Source organism: Haliotis rufescens, unplaced genomic scaffold (genome assembly GCF_023055435.1).
Source record: "Haliotis rufescens isolate VD_foot unplaced genomic scaffold, xgHalRufe1.0.p SCAF_109, whole genome shotgun sequence".
Lineage (NCBI taxonomy): Eukaryota > Metazoa > Mollusca > Gastropoda > Lepetellida > Haliotidae > Haliotis > Haliotis rufescens.
The window spans coordinates 485085-503819 of record NW_025963790.1 but is presented as its reverse complement, the minus strand read 5'-3'; the positions used below and the strand labels follow the sequence as shown (position 1 = coordinate 503819).

Below are 18735 nucleotides of genomic sequence, written 5' to 3'. Positions count from 1 at the left end.
CCTGTGACGTCAGGGGTCATCGAGTGGGCATAAACTCCTCCCAGTAATCTATTATCTCTACACGCAGACGTCATTGAAAAACTCCCAGCGATGTTGAGAGTTTTTAATATTTGTTTACTAAATAAAGCCTACGGCGGCGCTTTTTATATAATAAGCGCTAGTTTATGAAAGCACATTTATTTTCAATATATTTCCTATTTCGTTTCTTTCGTAATTCAAGTGGCTAAAATGATTATTAATGGGAACGAAAATACATATATTATTTTTTCGATTCATTAATGTTCATTATTATGCACAGGAATGCAGTTTATTAGGTATATCATATTGGCACTGGACACATCCAAATGTCGCAGGTGTTATGGTAGCTTACCCTGAATTCTACAATGACATTGATGAATGCTTGATTCTGATTGGCTAAAAAGGTTTCCTTTTTGCTACAGAGACCCCTTTCAAATAAATCAAGCCTTTTCACACAAAAACGTGGGTATAAATACATCGATAGCCTACATACCGATTTATAAAAAATGGCTGCCGATCGACCACCTCCATATGAACTGTAAAACGTATCAATATTTCCTCTATTACTTGCTGGGTCTCAAATACAAGCCAGGTGTCAAATACACCCCGAGTCAATGGCTCTCTCGCAAAAATAATAGACGGCCTAGGGTCTAATAGATGAAATACGGTCGTTTGATTGATATTTTTGGCATTCTAGGACGTAACCCTGACTGCCTTGTTGAAGACATTTCGAGATTTAACGAAAGCATATATTTTCCATTCGAATGAAATGTTTATGAAATGTTAGGAACCAGAATCGAAACAGACTATTTCCTTGTTGAAACAACCGACAGTGACAGTAAAATATAACATTATGTTTGAAGAAACTTTCTTCATGACATGTTGTTTACAAACCTTTTTGTGATCAATATTCATTGCCATCTCCGTCTACCATCACCGTAAAGATTTGGCAGTAGAGGATTTAAAAGTCCATCGGAAAACACTCCTAGATTCTCTCGCTTCCTTCGAAAGGTGAAAACAATGTCCCGACATCACTGAAGTCAGTGCACACTTAATCGTAGCAACTTATTAAACTTCATGAGATTCAATTCAGAACACGCACGAACTACTGTTTCTGGTCCACAACTGTCCACATAATTTTCTTTCTCAAGCTTTTATTGAATCTGTGAAAACTTCAAATTGACAGTCTGCAGCCCCAAAAGGCGGCTGTTCACTCATACTCCAGTTCCATTGGTAATCACATTGCACCAGCAGGCTCATTCCCAGTGAATCTACAGGTTAATGTTGAACCACATCATAGATCTGCTGAGACCCGTGAAGTTTCTGGGGTAGAATAGGTCTTCAGCAACCCACACTTGCCGTAAAAGGTGACTTTGCTTGTCATAAAAGGCGACTAACGGGATCGGGTGGTCAGGCTCGCTGACTTTGTTGATAAATGTCATCGATCCCAATTGCGTGGATCGATGCTCATGATGTCAATCATGATGTTAATTCATTAAGTTTGTTGAAGAAATATATTCTTTTAGCATTTAAAAACTATTTCTACAACCTGTCACCCCATCAATTAAAATGGCATGTTCGAATTCCAAGAAATGACTTCTCTCGCGGATTTCCAAGAAATGACTTGGTGAGTCCAAACAGTGCACAATCTTTGGACTAAGTGTGCAGGGTTATTTGTCAATTTCTTTTTGAAAAACTATGTGTTTTGAACACTTATTTTGAAATACTCAACATTATGGTGTTTTTAATCTTGAACTTAAGAAATAATTGTTACATTTGTTACCTGTGATCATTTTTTCAGAATGCTCTAAGACTGCGAACCTTTGTACCCTGTATTGTTACGTGTTGCAAGAGAGCACCGTTTTCCAAGCGTTGTTGCCTTCATGGTAGAATGGAGATAACCCTACTGTGGAAAGCACTCGGTTCCAAATTAGAAGAAGAGGTATCTACTCTACAGTGGGACATCAAATTTCAAAACACAGTAGGTTCATCTCCTAATCGAAGCTGCTGTAAAATACCTCTTTGTATTGACATTTATTGAGAAATGTTTTTGTGCTCTTTATTACCCATCAACTAAAGATTCTTATCTCAGATGGTTTTATTTTTCATAAAATGTATCCAAATGACAACTTTTATGAATACCATTGCAAGAAGTTTTCTCCCTTGTCAATTTTTAAAATACGACCATGGTCACTAATTTTGCAATAATCTTTAAATTACATTTAAAGGAATGCTAAGAAATATTATCTTAATTTCTAACACATTTCTGTTGTAGAAAATACAATTTATGCAATGTTTGTTTTTAATGTGAAGGAAGGAAAATGAACATAAAGTGTCAATATTGGTTATTGTACCCGAAATATATCAGAACGCTTAAGTTTTGTGTATGACTGTGTAGGTTGTTGTATTCTCTTTATTTTGACACCAAAAATTAAAAGAAAATAGTATTAGTTGTGATGAAAACATCCATTTACTTTTAGGAAGTATTATGTAAAAAGAATGCTGAGTCATTACTTTAGCGCCCACTAGTGTGAAAATGGACCATCAGATTTTTGTAAGACAAACATTTTGGAAAAAAACCAGCCATTTTGTCCTGGATACAAGCATTAACTTGTATGGACCTCTTCGGTGAAATAAATCGCTCCCATCTCTTGGACTATATTTCCTTTGTAACGTCATTCACTTGGCAACATACGTCTTCTTTCCCCCTTTCTTTTAAAAAAAATTCCGTGGTCTAGTAGTAGAGGTCGGGGTTCGATCCACGACCGCGTCATACCAAATGACGTTTAATGATGGTACTTGTTACCTTGCCTGGCGCTCGGCATTTCGGGGCTAAAACTAGAATTGGTCGGCTCGGCGTCAGTACACTGTCTTAGTGGAGTATTCAATTAAATGCTGCATGCTATCTCAATGGGCTAGTACTATTAAGTCGGGATTAGTCGGGCTAATACAAGTAACACACAGAGACGCATGCACGCATGCATGTCGCTATTGAAGTCTAATAATCTTGATCGCGGCGTAAACGCCATTTCACAACTTTTTATTGAAAAGATAATTTTCGAAAAGGGGACACATGCTGCATTTAGTTGTTTTTTTAATGTGTGTTACATATTTCCTGTTTAGGCATTAAGAGGCAAGACGTCATGACAAAAACGCGACTTTGTGCAGGGGCAAGTCATCATATTTATTAGTGGCGACGATTGACAGTGACATCTATGAACACCGACATTATCTGGTGGTACATTTGACAGTAGGCTTGGTTGACGGTCGGTTATTTCTGGTCGGAAGCCCGAGTCCAGTGAAATGTATATCGGGGAAGCAGGTAATACTGAATATGTAGACATCAAATTGGAATTATTCTTATTGACACTCGTGGGGACAGGAGACGTAAATTATATATGACCAGATTGGTAAAGAAACATAAAATGCACGTAGACATAAATATTGTATAAATGATCTGTAACAATATGCTGAAGTGTGACAGAATAGCAAGTTTTCCTTTACAAACCCCATTACATTTTTTTTTTTCATTTTGATCAGGCACTGGTTTGTAGCCGTTTAAATGTGAGTCATAAATAGATTTTAAAATTTTTGTTTACGTTTTTGTGTTCGTGCGGTTTTGATTTTAGTGAGCGTTGCCATATACAGGCAGATTAGGTGTGTTATATGACTAGACAGACCCAAGTCGTTTCAAACGACAAAACAAACCGAGAGACTATTTTTTTCATTACCCTTAACATTTGCGTAATATAATCGATCACACAAAATACATACACAATTAAGAAAGTATGCTTCAATCTTTTCTTTTATTGAAAAGTTTACAGCAGAGATTCCCCCTCAGACAATTAATTGATCTCACGAGACAGGGCGACACTGCCCGAGTTGTGGCGCTTAGTCGAAAATGAGTTGCGGTCATACCTCTGATCAATAATCAAGATCGTTAACAAGATAACTTTGATCCAGAGGATCAACACGGCGCAAAAAAGTTTGTAGCATAACAACGTATTCATGCAAGTAGCAATACTGTCAGTCATAAAGTGCACGTGTAACCCAGAAGACAAAACAAATTGCAATTTGCATGTGGTACCTTCAAAATCAGGAATCAGGATTTGACACATTTCAATTTAAATATTTATGTAATATAAAAGTAGAAATCAAACATATTATCAAAACATCACTAGTAATATGTTTTCACAACAATGACCTCCTGAAACATTTACTATTTTTAAGGAACATGGGGTATTAAGTTGACACAATCATAGTGATGTGATACTGTTGACATTAATATATCTGCAGTGCTGAAGTTATTAATATTTTTTTCATCATTTATCCCTTCAAAGTAAAAGCTACATTGTTGTAATATTATATAATGAAGTAGATCTGATGAGACATGCAGATATCGCTAAAATTTAAACCCACGGACCTTGCTACATGGAAATTTGTTAACATTTCCTGCCATGCCATATGTTTCAGGCCCTTCCCCTTCCATCTCGACAGACAGAACTCGCTACAAAGAAATGGGTCAACGCTTCTTTTGATTGTTGCCGAGCAACAATCATATTGTACACATATCATTATACATATTTGAGAGAAAGAAAGATTCTTCTTAGAATTGCGTTCCATCATGCCATGCATTACTCTTCCCCATGTGATTTTCTAAAACCTGGCACCATATCAAGTGATGGCTGACCTCACAGGATGTTGTCAAATGCAGGACAATTTAATCATGTGCCCCTGAATACCAAAAGTAAGCCCTTCTGAATTAATGACATCACTTCCAGTTTGGGAAAACGTATATCCAATGCAAGATAACTTTAAAATGGAAAGTTCCATGTCTCTAGCTACAATAAAAACGATACAAGCACTTCCGGTTTAATTACCTTGACCCTTAATTTCATCCGATCATTTTTTTTTCAGTTGAAAACACGGGCATAGGTTCTTACATGCATGTCATACAAACACGAGGTTGGTTTAGAATACAATAAATTAAAGCAGAACAACCTAATAAATGACCCTGACTCTTAACGATGGTTACTCACAACCTAACGACAATGCCCCACTCTCAGGATGATGTGTACTAAGTTTCAACAAAATTACAATTACTGGGGATGTTCGTGAAAATTGCAAACATAATTTACAAAGATGACATCTTGTATATCGGTCATAAGGGGTCTGTTTCCATTCTCAGCACCACCATAAAGCAGACACACAAAGTTTCATTAAATCCTTCACAAACTGCTTGATAATTATAGAATATAACAAGACTACTATCTTCTAGCTCCAGGCTGATCATTAACAGCACCTGTGCAGAGAAAAACGTTTTCAGGAAAAATCACAAACACAAAAAGATGTCATTTCAATATTTTTAATAGTTTTTTCACAACTTAGTCAGTTTTACCACCAACAGAAGACATAAATTAGATTCAATCAGGGCCTATCAGTATCAGTCAGTAACAGGCCATCAGATAGAATTTTGCAGCACTCTCAATAATAACAAAACGTCGCCATTATCACCAAGTAACTGTTATGAGCATGTATGCTTCCAACACTTGGACTAAACATGTCTGCATTTGGAGCGACCATAAGATTCATCACAGAAAGTAGAAGGCGCTAAGGCAATAACCCAAAACTCCAGCAAGAACCGACAATAGCCCGCAAGTTCATGTAAAATGCGTGCGAACCAACCTGCATTCCATGGCAACGATGGTTTCATTAGGAGTAGTCAGAAACCCTAACCCTTGATGCTTTGCCACTAATATCACATATACAATGAAATGTCATAAGATACAGCATAATATTTAGCAAGTCAGCCCTCATACATATCAATATTGTCCATATTTCATCCCATACCAAGTCAAAATATTCCAGGAGTCAGCCAACTCGTATTGAAAAAATACTTCATCCTTGGCATACATCAATAGATTTTATACCACATGCCATATTTTGACCAAGAATCATACAAATGGTTGGCTTACATATAAGTGCATCAGTAGAATCCATATGGGAAAAGATGGTAACATGCAAAAAAAAATTCAGCTGCAAAGCCAGCTTACAAATGCGAATATCACAATGGGTAAAATGGCTCCGTTCAAGAATTGCAGGTTGCTTGTAGTATTCATGTTAAACAACTCATTCAACTTTCAACTTCATAAAAAACTTTTGAAACTTAACCTGTCATCTAAGATGGACATTCTACTCCTTCGTTTGTTTGTCACAAAAAAAACTGAAATTCATCAGCCATAAAACTTTCTAGTTCCATGATGGGATTCAAACCACGGAACTTCTGATCCAAGGTCAGACGCCTTGTCCACATAACCAAAGAGGTTATATGTGTCATCTTTGAGGCGCCTCTTTGCCCTGCTACAGAAGCAATACCTATAAAGCTTTCTCCAGTAACTTTCATGCTTACCAAAGCCATCAATCATTTGAAGTTTCAAAACAAAGTCCAGAACGGAGCCTGTAGGATGCGTCACTGATATATCTCCTATTCTCCTACTCGAGTAAACTTGAGGCTATATGCATTAACAGAATCATTACTCTACTCAAGATAAGTAAAAACAGCTCAGCATCAAGGGTTGCAAAAATATCAGCTAGTCCATTTCTTGGCGAATGATACAAAACATATTATTGCCAAAATATCGCGAAAAAATGCATTCTTACAACAGAGGCCGAAAATGAAAGTATATAGGTGGTACCAGAGTGGTTCTGTCATTAACACTACAAGGGAACATACATGTTCCAAGTGTCACAATGTGCAAAATGTCATTCAATAGTTTGAATTATTGGAATCGGTCATAACATGTCATACAGTGTATATTAGATTTCATTTATGTTTGTAAATCAGCTTCAGATTAAGACTTCACACAGTAAGTAATCAATTTGAAAAAGATACTTCAAAAAAGCTGCAACAAAAACTTGAAGGCATATCATCAGAAAAAAGTTCTAAATTCCAACAGTATGAGGAAACAGTGTACATTTAAGATCACAGTGTAATAAATCCTGTGCCATTCCACTTGGAAAGCTTGCTTTGATGCCTTATTCACTCAAACCTGTACTTACCTCTTCAGTCACAATATCATCTGAAGATACCATATAACTTCAAACATATGCTTTTACTCAGAGCATGTGTCGATCCACACAAAGTCAAAATACTTTGGAATAAAATATTAACATCACCATTCATAACAAAATACTTGAATAGTACATACCAACTTCTTCCCATAATGTACATAGTACTGTTGTTTTTGTAACCTTAGAAAGGGGTGTCATCACCTCTGGTTATGAATGTAGGTGGATACAGCTTTTGAAGGTGAGCAAACGTGCCTTTATGGATAAACCTGTTTGAACAAGACCTCATGTGTCCATTTTCAGTAAATCTGTTGTGTCGGTTTCACAACACTCAACCATATCTAACAATGCATTGTCACACAATAAAGACAGCAGCCTAAACAATTATTTTCATGGCGATACACAATATACAATGCATTTCAGTCTTTAGCAAACTGTCAAATCGACATACATCCCAAATATATAACTTTACATTTCCAAGTTTCTAATACAATCAATGAATCAACATTAAATCACTCTCTCAATAAAACATTCAAGACAGAGTGCTTATTAGAATCAATAAGATTAGATTCATCATATCTTTTAGACAAAAAACAGTTGCGCTAAACAGTATACCCCATCAGGACCCTCTTCTATTGTTCTCTTAACTGGTGGCGAGAAAAGGGGAACAAGATAAGTATTCTCTTGTTGACACATACTCATTCAGGGATCATTTATAGGTTCTCAAATGTTAAACAGTATCAACACTTACATAAGCTATATCAATTAACTGATCACCAGTCATATTTTATTCAACTGGTCACATATAAGGTCTTCAGGATAACTGCTCAAAGGAGGTTTTTCAGTTAACCAGTCAAACAAAGTTATTCAGTTAACCAGTCACAAGAGGTCAAGTTCCTGCAGGCTCTAAGGGCAGAATATAGGGCACTATTTGAAGTTGTATGGTATACATGTTATCTTAGGTTTAAGCCTATAAATACACCATGCAACTAGCGGAGTTGAAGCCTCTGTTGAGGGATGCAAGGAGCGGGCATGTGTCTGTCCATCTGTCCGGCTGGCTGCAGATGTTTAAGGTGTCGCTTGTTGAGCTGGCCTGATGATGCACATATCATGGGTTGCCTAACCACACTAAAGACCTGCAAGATAATGCAACACAAATCTTTACAATTCAAGCGAGCAATAGATTGATGATTGATGGATTGATTCAGTAATTTCTGAGTTTGTCAGGTTAAAGTGGGAGAGAAGCCAGAAGCGATGCAGTTCTTAAACGTAGGACACATTTGTGAAACCAAGAGCACAGACATGATGTTGACAAACAGAAATTCTAGAATTCAAACATAAAATCATTGGATCATACACTAAGGGATGCAACTCTGCATAGTGGCTCACTTGTGGATCCCTTGTGGCTCTTTAGGAGTGAGCCAAATATACCGCCTCAATGTCGTGGAGGTTGAATGTCATCACATTGTGAGACAGACATAGAAGGCATAGTACAAAGGCACAGCTGCTCAACAGGAACATTCAGAGCAGTTCACGTTTTCATGATTACATCAAGATGGAAGCCATAAGCAGACACACCTTTTGAGTTAAGAATGGGTGCGTGAGTGTGTGAGTTTGGCAGAAGTCACTGTGAATCATATTTCAGTAATATCGCAGCTGTCACATTGATGGAGGAAAGCTTGAAATGATGGTGGTCTTGCACAAAAAAAAACATCCCATGAAAAAAGAAACTGACAGTTTTAGTCCACTGGTCCTTCTAATGATAAGATATAGCAAAAACCCTTTAAAAAGAGCAAATTTCTACTCGTCCTTATGATACCTTAACTATTGGGTAGTCTGACCAGGACTACAGGACTAGTGACAATTTCTAATGCTGATGATCCATGCATGTAAACATTGATGACAAAATGATTACCGACTACAGGTGTCTCACCTTCAGAAATCTTGTGTGGCTCTGGGTGCTGAACTGTATTATTTCTGATTGGAGCCTGGAACCCAGGGGGTGGGTTGTGTGTCTGAGGGGGCCACATGCTGGCAGCTGAGAATGACGGGAACTGTTGCACAAATGGAAGTCTGTGATTAGGGCTGGGGGTGTCTACTTCTGTCAGCTGGTGGATTGACTTTAGCCAGTGGGGAGCACTTTCTGTATTACCTGAAGAGAGAAAAAGCAGAACATAAAAGAGTGCACAGCAAAGAACATATTACACTAAACCACATGCAGTTATAGAAGAGTAACAGATGACAACATGGCATATGTGTTTACATAATGGCAATACTTACACACATAACAAACAAAATGAGACTGAAAACATTTCAAAGCCATTTTGGGGGTTTAACATAATTTGATGAACATTTAAAACAAGAACATAATAGCAGGTAAATCAACACAACATTTACATTCAAGAAACATATTTTCACACTACCAATGAGTAATATGGATGACAAAGGCAGCTTGAAAAAGTAACAAAAAGTTACAGCAGCCATCAATGATTGGTCATAGTTCTTAATGACGGTATAATTCATGCATTATCAATCATTCAGCTGGGCCTTAAACACCCATATTGGCAGCCTAAACTTTCTCCTATGAATGCAACCCATAGACATACAGCTCCATAGTATACCTGTTGTTCATGTTTTACTTGATCTGATAGCTTGATATGATCGTGTCAAATTACAATGATACTATTCCATAAAGAATTATAGAAAAAGTGACAAAGCACTGGAGCTCACCTGATCATATATCATATTCAATAAAAAGTTTGAAGTGATGCCGGTCCAAGTTTACGAGTTTGGTGAAACCAACGAGCACAGGTATGGTGCTGACAAACCCAGAAACAAAATCGGGGCGAACCGGGATTCGAACCCAAAATCATGTTTCTGGTGTGCCAAAGGATGTGACACTACAATTGCGGGACCTTTGCCTCCAGTCATGAGTTCAAACAGATATAGTAACAGCCAACACAATGTACTCAATGAACAAAGACAAAACACAAGACTCGCAAACTATGGGGTACCTAGAGATATCTACCTCCCTAGTTCTTAAGGCTTGAAAGACATCAAACTGTATCTTAACTGAGTGTGATGGATTAGTGATGAAAATCCCTCTACAGGTTGCCATTGCTGGATCAATGCATCAACAGAGACACAGAGAGAGAGAGAGAGAGAGAGAGAGACAGAGAGAGAGAGAGAGAGAGAGAGAGAGAGAAGAGAGAGAGAGAGAGAGAGAGAGAGAGGTACTGATCACTGAAAATATAGAAAAACCTGTGCAAGCTGTCCAAAGGGAAGTTTTCAATAGACTGTACTCTTCTGGATTAATAAGTAAGTTTGCTGGTCTGAGAGGCATCCTATAAGACTTTGTAATTGGATGAAAAAGTTGTAAAATGAACTCCATGCTGGACAGAGAACAATTTTGAGTTCAAAACATGCAAATCAAAGTCATGAAAATCAAAGTCATGAATGCCTGTGTGAGGCCTTGCTAAACTTGTCAACAGGTAACACGTGTTAACACTGCTATGCCACAAAGAATACTGTATGGATGTGATGCTGTGTCAGCGCTATCAAATATTCTCCATTACCTCAGCAGCTTTCATATGTTCCTCTGTAATCTTGTTTGTATGCCTCATCATTCAACCAGACTAAATTTTTATATATTCTTCCATACAAAGCACAAAGGGGAAAACCTCAGGAGGAGGCTGACTTAATTCTCTTGATACATTCTCAACATATGGAGATACATTCTCTAATACATAGACACTAAATGGATCAGGAAGGAATGGGTTGAAAAAATTAAGTCATATCAACATGATCAAGGCAAAATGGTGTGTCAACCAAACAAGATTCACCCACTGTGCATGCTCAAACCAACATGCAGAGTGAAAGCGTTTATTGGGTTTGCAGCAATCACAGTCTGTATTTCACATATTAAGACTTGCTACAAAAAGTGCACCTTACATTTCAGGTGTTGTTTGTTAAGATAACACTAAAACGTCTTTCCCCATTTCTAGGTTTTATCATTTCGAATAATATTCACAGTATTGAAAAGCCTGATCCTGTTCCAACAAAGCAGAGTATATACTCTCACAACCTTCTTTCAAAATATTTTCTTGCGTCTTACTAAAATATGGTATATTGACATTACAACAAAAATATGGTATCTTGACATTACAGCCTGTAAGTGTTATCAGGTCTAATACAGACGTGAAAGGTGAACAGCTATGAGTGGGTATTTTTCCAGGAGGCAACTAATCAGTAGTCAACACACATTAGCAACCTTTGTGGGTGCTCCTTAATGGCATGCATGATGTACTGGGGACCTAGAGGTTATCACTGAAATTGTTCAGTCATTCACTTGACGTTACCTGTCACATACTTCTTGGAAACTGAAAACGTTTTTGTAAAATTAAATTAGACCTAACCAGATCAATCACAAAAACAAGGATACTTTTATATTGCAAAATCGAGCTCCTGGCACACTACATTATAGTTGCCATTTAATCCAATAGAGATGCTCCCTAATTAACATAATACTGCCACGGCACTGTAGGTCTCCTGGATATGTAGTCAGCAATCTAAAACGTTAACCAAGACAATTGCCGTCAGTATTGATACTTAAATATTCAAACGTGTTGAATCCCATAAAAACCTAAACAAATCCTAAGTTGATTACATTTTGTATAAAAACTGCAGAGCAATGGCCAGAAATAGCTTTTCCAATATGGCTGCCATGATGACAATATTTAAACTCAGATTTGAGCCTCTTGAATACATTCAGCTTTCTAAATTGGTGGAACAATCATGTGGCGTTTCAGTTGCACTGGTCAAGTGGTTTCTGAAGAGGTAAGTTTTAGAGGAACTAGGAGCATGGTCAAACAAAAATGTAAAATGTCACACACAAAAAAGAACGTATGTGTTGTGCCCCAGCTACAAACTACACCTACACCAAATTTCCTTCTATTTTGAACATAAATGACTGAGCAATGATCATGAACAGTTTTTTTGCCTTGGCATCCATATTTCAAACCAGATTCATACCTCCTGAACAAATTAGGGTGTCATTATTGGTGTTACAAGGATGTGAAAATTCAGCTTGTTGGTTTCGTGGTTTCTGCGAAGATGTTTACGACGGACCACTGACACTGGAAAACCAGGCCATGACATTGGCGCACATGACTTTCAGTCAGGTGAGCTAAAAATCCACTTCAGCAGCTAAATTCACTTTAAACAGCCAAGTTCTAGGACGTTCTGTTATCTAATCTTGAATAAAGAGCAAGGTTTGCTTAAAAAGCACAGGTCTATCGGAAACGTCCCTGTACGTGGGAATCGGCTCTGCAAACCAATACTTTTAATATGATGTAACTACTAGTGCTACGATCATTTATGATGCCATAACCATTTACTCTTATAAATAAACTGCAAAAATACATTTGTTTCTTAATCCAAACATAACAATAACTCAAAATAGTGTGTAGAGTGAGATCTTCGAGATGAAGGCATGCCTTTTCAGTGAGACTGATTGCATATTGCCTTAATAATCCAATGTCTATTAAATATTGCAATCTTTTTTAAGATTAGAATCTTGTCACACTTGTGTTAGCATGTTACGAGGTGTCTCAAAACACAGCACAGTGATCAACAAACACTAAACTTCTCCAAAGCCAATCAGTTTTAGCAACATGGAGGGAGAGGTGCCAGCCAACGTGTGGAATCCGTATTAGAGCAAAGCAAACAAACGGCAGACATTCTACACAAGTAGAGAGTATCAGTAGCATATGAGGATGAGGATGAGGATGTCAATGAGATGAACACAGGGTGATGTATATGCAGCAAGACATACCATCTTGAATATTCCCTGAAGATAATATAGCAGGGTCATAAGTCAGCCAAGGGCTATCTGACTCTGGTGGTGTGCAGGAATTTGGCCAACCTACGGTAACAGAAATTATGTAAACACAAATAATCTCTAATATTAGCCTACGAGGTTGTTTGACATGTCTAACCGAAACATTGTCACAAGCAATGCAATATGTTTCAGAATTGTTGGGCTCCTAGGGTCAACAAGCAAGCAGGTGATTTGAAAATTAATACAAAGCTAAAGACAATTAAAAGGAGCTTGCAACTGAACAAAAGGGTACAACTGAATGAATAGTACAACAAATACACAAACACTGAATACCACATCAATCACCTATTGCTAGTGCCCTGCATCAGCAGCAGGAAGGCTTAACTGGCCTGACAGGTTGTAACAGCCACTGTCAACTATCTGCATCGCACTGCTCTGATTGCACATTAAATGCCACACAGCAAAAGCAGCAGCAATGTTGTGCAAATGATAATTGCTACACTTCTCAGCTCAGCTGTTCTTTCATCAGCAAATGCATTAGGTTTGAAGACATATGTATGAAGAAACATCTTCCCGAGGCAAGAGAGTTAACTGACCATAAAAGTCCAGTTTCCACCCTTGCCGAACTAGGCTCGTATTATGGAGTTACATTTTGGCTGGACTAACTAGTCTATGCATAGTCCAATCAAATCGAAATCCGGTTCGTAAACTGCCGTGCAGATTTCGGTCGATTGCAGGATTTGCAAAGCATGTGCACCGCCAACTCGTTGTCAACAGTTATTTTCCAAATCTTTTCATGTTTTTAATCAAGGTGCTCATGTGATTTGATGCATTTCGCGATGTAAGACCCGTTTTATCACAAGATAGATCTTGATTATCGATCAGATCGTCCTGACTGGGCACCACCATTTTGAGTGAAGCAAACGCAAGTGATACGAGAGGTGGAATCTCATTGGTCCATAGGAGAGGCTTAGAGGGGACATAAATGGCAATAGCCACTGGTGGCGCTACGATCGAGCCCAGTAATTCCAGTCTAGTTCGGCAAGGGTGGAAACTGGACTTTTAAAGTCAGTTAACTCTCTTGCTTCGGGAAGATAATGAAGAGAGGGATAGTGACGAATTAGTTTTTCCGCATCCTTTTCACATTTTACAGCCAATATAGTGTTCAGTATTATCAGCAAACATGATAATGTCTCAGTAATTAATTTGAAGCAATCTGTTATCGATCTGTTTCAAGACAATTTCAATTTTCAGCAGGGAAGGACAAAATCAAGATTCAGAATTTAATCATACAGATATCTGAAGTAGCTCAAAGACTTTTGAGGAGTGAAAACTAGGATCTTTTTATCTAGTTATCACATATTGATACCTGCATATTCATAACAAGGTCCCATTTATCACAATTATGGTCTTGTTCAGGGAACTCACTTTTGTGAGAATTGGGCGTTGGCTGTGTTCTTTGCTGAGTTGTGTTACTTGTCTGTGGAAGAGCACCAAAGCTGATGTTGATATTTGGCAACAGCGATCGTAGTTGATTCTGCATGTCCTCCATCTTGAACACATCGGCATGTTGTTGCTGCAAGACCAACCACAATGGAAATAAGCAGCAGTCAGATACTGGTGAAAATCTACAGAGAATATGACATATAATGAAATGATTTTGTTTGTTTGTTGTTTAACACCGCTCTCAGTAATATTCCAGCTATATGACAGGGGTCTGTAAATAATCAAGTCTGGACCAGACAATCCAGTGATTGATATCATGTGCATCAATCCACACAATTGGGAAATGATGACATGCATTAACCAAGTCGGTGAGCCTGGCCACCCGATCCCGTTAGTGGCCTCTTACAACAAGCATGGTTGCCTTTTACGGCTAGCATGGGTTGCAGAAGACCTATTCTACCACGGGTCTTCAAGGGACATCATGAAATGAATGTGAAAAATAGGAGTGTCCATTGCTCACATTCAAAAAGTGTCATGTCAGGTTCACTGCACACGAGCGGAAACAATGACATACATAACAAGAGTTCACAATAAACTATGTAATTGAGCACTAAACTTTGTGCTTTTCACCAAGTTCAGTGTCAAGTGTGATCAGTTTGTTGAAGCAAGTTGATCAGTCAGTTCTTACAGTTGTCAACCATGTACAACAGCGTCTTTGTTCTTGGTAAACTTGTGACACTTTCCAGGACACCAAAATTCGTCATGCTGCTCATATGTGTTCAAAAGATTGAGCTAACTCTCATGAAATCTTCAACAAGGACCCGACCAGGGATCCGGAAAACGGTCTGTGTGCCAGACTTGTCCGGTTGTGACTACAAAAGGATCAATTTGAAAAAGTGCAAAGCGGCCATTTTAAATTTGCCAACCGAATATTTTCGAGAAAGTACTTGCCAGACGTTACAAGCTGTGATCAGATATCTTAAGGGGCGGTCGGATAGCCTTGTGGTTAAAGCGTTCGCTTGTCACGCCGAAGACCCAGGGTCTATTCCCGACAAAGGTACTATGTGTGTAGCCCATTTCTGGTGTCCCCTTCTGTGTTATTGTTGGAATATTGCTAAAAGTGGCGCTAAACCATACTCACTCACTCAGATATCTTAAACGATATAAAATAAAAAGGTGCAGCCAGACTGGCATGTGTTTTTGTTGTTGATCAGTGTATACACCACTTGCAAGGGCGACCGAGTGCTATCGGTCAACATCATATTATGCGCGGTATAAAACCCACATCGTATCCCTTCAGGGAATTATGGTGACAAACTGAAATAAGTACATTTTAATGTGAAATTTAAGATAAAATATCAGTAGACACGATGATTTAAACTATATTTCCAGTTCTGCTAGGCATTGTTTTATATGCAGAAATTAAGATTACTGTGTATATTTTCAAACAATTTCCCCAAAATTGGTGTGTGTGTGTGTGTGTGTGTGTGTGTGTGTGCGTGTGCGTGTGCGTGTGCGTGTGTTCGCCGTGTAAGAAGGGTCGCATTATAGTTTTTGATAGTTAGTGGATGACTTTTCAAAGGAGAAAGTGACTGTCAAAACAATAACATCAACACATAAAGAGCTTGCTTCATCCATATTTAATTTTGAACCCAAGAGGGTAATAGTGCTCAGTAGTGTCGGGTGATAACTCACTAACAGCATGTTTGCTATCCCATACTGGACATATTAATGGCATACCTGCGAAGATACGGGTTAGATGGGTCTTCAGCAACCCATGCTTGTCATAAACGGTGACTAATGGGATCAATTAGTCAAGTTCGCTGACGTGGTGGGAGTAAGTCTTTGCATCCAAATTGAGTAGATCAATGCTCAAGGCGTCTATCACTGGATTGTCTGGACCAGACGATTATTTACAGAGCACTGATTATTGCTGAGTGTGGCGTTAAACAATATGCAATCAAGAATCAAATCAACAAGAATTTGGATGCCAACAATGACTAAGATAGGATTGCTTACCTGAGGTTGCATGTGAGTATGTTCTGCAGATATCGCACTACGCCCAGGCAGAGGTCGATCTGGCAAGGAGTTGTGAAACGGGGAGTTCTGTTGTTGTTGTTGTGGATGTTGTTGTTGTTGTTGTTGTTGTTGATGTTGTTGCTGCTGCTGCTGCATATGACTGAAACTTTGCTGAGAGTAGCCCGGTAAGAAGTCCATCATTTTGTGATTTGTCATATCTGAAAATACACCTGGTCAATACGAATTGTATTAAACACTATGAAAAGAAACCAAAGGGATAAACTTTTTATCACCATTCAATAAATGTGTAAATGACGTCACATGACAGGAACTACCTCAAGTAAGCTCCATGCATCACTATAATACCTACTTGCTAAGAAAACTACTGCCTAACAAATAACATCCCCAATAAGTTTAGAAAGGTATTTATCGATGTGTGGATGTTTCAGCACACAAACATGGCTTCAAATCACTTGGCACTTTTTGATAATTGGGGAGGTTCAATCAAGCACTGTACATTTATATGCCATCTCTAAAGTTACTTCAGTGAGTGAAATAACATCTTAAACATCGAATAGTTTAACAATGACATATGATAAAGACTTTTATTCTACACACCATATACTAGGACAAAAAACATGTATATGCTTGTCAAGTCAGGATGACATGAATTTTAATTATACGTATTATTCTTTCCAAAGATTTGCATAATACAATATTATTTCTGATATACGATATTAACGATATAGAAACACACTCAGCTAATATCAGGGCTAGATTTAAGGTTAAAACAGGCAAGTTGAACCGAATCCCTTGGATTCATCAAGTAATTCATGCCTACCTTGTCTAAAGAACGGCATCTGTTGTCTGTGTTGAAAGTGTTGTTGTTGCTGCAGCTGCTGTTGCTGCTGCTGTATGTGACTGAGAGAGAAGCCAGGGGGTAGACTCCGTGGCTGAGGGGGATGGACAGGAGGCATGACCCCTCCCTGCAGCCCCACTGACCGACTGCTTCCACTGTGGTGGTGCTGCTGCATATTTGTGTAATGGTGTGTTGTTGTGGCTGTTGTACCGTGGAGACCATTCTCCTTCTCTATCAGATCAGCCAGACCTTTGAAAGACTCATCACAGGGATCAAAACCTGATGGAACAGAAAATACATCAAATCAAGTCTCCCCTCATTCATAAACAAGAGTGCTCTGAGAGCACAACATCCCCCACATGAATTTTTTATTTTTTTGTATTTCATGAAATAACAACAGTAGATGGCACTGCATTTGAAACAAATTGTGCAGAACATTTTGTTGGGAGTAATCCAGTCTGAATGCTAATGCCATAAGGATGTAGCTCACCCACAAAAGCCTTAAAGAAGGAAACTAACTAAAATTATAGTTATAGTTAGATATTGTGATATTCTCTGAAAACTGGAGGAGTAGATTTCATGAAGCTCTGTAAAACAGGGGCAGTAACTGTCAAAATTAGTCGAAATGAAACGGCACTGCGATATGCGTATCATCAACATGTCGACATCTTGTGTGTAGAGTGTCAGGGATATTCTCTGGAAACTGTAGGAGGAGTTGATTTCACAAGCTTAATTCCCTCTGTGGGACGGACGGACGGACGAACTGCGCCACGACATAATCCCCCTTCGGCCAGTCTGGCCCGGCGGGGGATAAAAACTGGATGTATATAACGTGACTATTATTTTGACCAATTCATTTATATTGTCTTTTACGAAGTGAATCCATATTAATTAGGAACCAGTTCCCAGGAAAATCCTCAGGGACAATGATTTATGAATGGGTGTGGAGTGATGAGCTCTGGGGAGGATAGGATTTCTTTGTTTGTTGTTTAACGCAGCACTCAGCAATATTCCACTGTATGACAGCAGTCTGTAAATAATCGAGTCTGGACCAGACAATCCAGTGATTGATATCATGTGCATCCATCCACACAATTGGGATACGATGTCATGCATCAACGAAGTCAGCCAGCCTGACCACCCAATCCCGTTAATCAACTCTTATAACAAGCATAGTCACCTCTTACAGTAAGAATGGGATCACATACTTTACAAAACAGTGACTAATTCCAGAGTTGAGAAGAGTTATCCCTACAACACTATTTCGTTTGTACATAAACTGAAACTGGCCGAAACACAGGGTTTCTAAACCAACAGGATTTCACAGTACCAAGCATCAAACCAATAACAAGCAAAGTGTCACAGGCATGTTGCAAAGTACATCACACTTAAGGGCAATATTTCTGTATGAAGAAGGTTCAGTCCCACAGAATTATTTCTGTATTCAATTTGGAACCTAAGTTGGTTGGTTATCAGAACAGGCAAA

The 18735-nt window shown here is 38.4% G+C and overlaps 1 protein-coding gene across 4 annotated transcripts in view; it reads right to left on the bottom strand.

Annotated features, from left to right (window-relative positions):
• Positions 1 to 5367: 5367 nt before the first annotated feature.
• LOC124114872 (CCR4-NOT transcription complex subunit 4-like) overlaps positions 5368 to 18735 on the bottom strand; it is a 28022-nt gene continuing 14654 nt past the window's right edge. For 2 of the 4 annotated variants that reach the window (XM_046475660.2, XM_046475662.2), the window contains exons 14-19: positions 17232 to 17528; positions 16391 to 16620; positions 14354 to 14501; positions 12920 to 13009; positions 9020 to 9238; positions 5368 to 8222 (exon numbers count right to left, since the gene is read on the bottom strand). In XM_046475660.2, the coding sequence (XP_046331616.1) occupies positions 8215 to 8222; positions 9020 to 9238; positions 12920 to 13009; positions 14354 to 14501; positions 16391 to 16620; positions 17232 to 17528 (992 nt within the window). In that variant the 3' untranslated portion in view covers positions 5368 to 8214. The remainder of the gene's footprint in view (positions 8223 to 9019; positions 9239 to 12919; positions 13010 to 14353; positions 14502 to 16390; positions 16621 to 17231; positions 17529 to 18735) is intronic. The other 2 variants (XM_046475661.2, XM_046475663.2) reach the window with 2 other exon arrangements.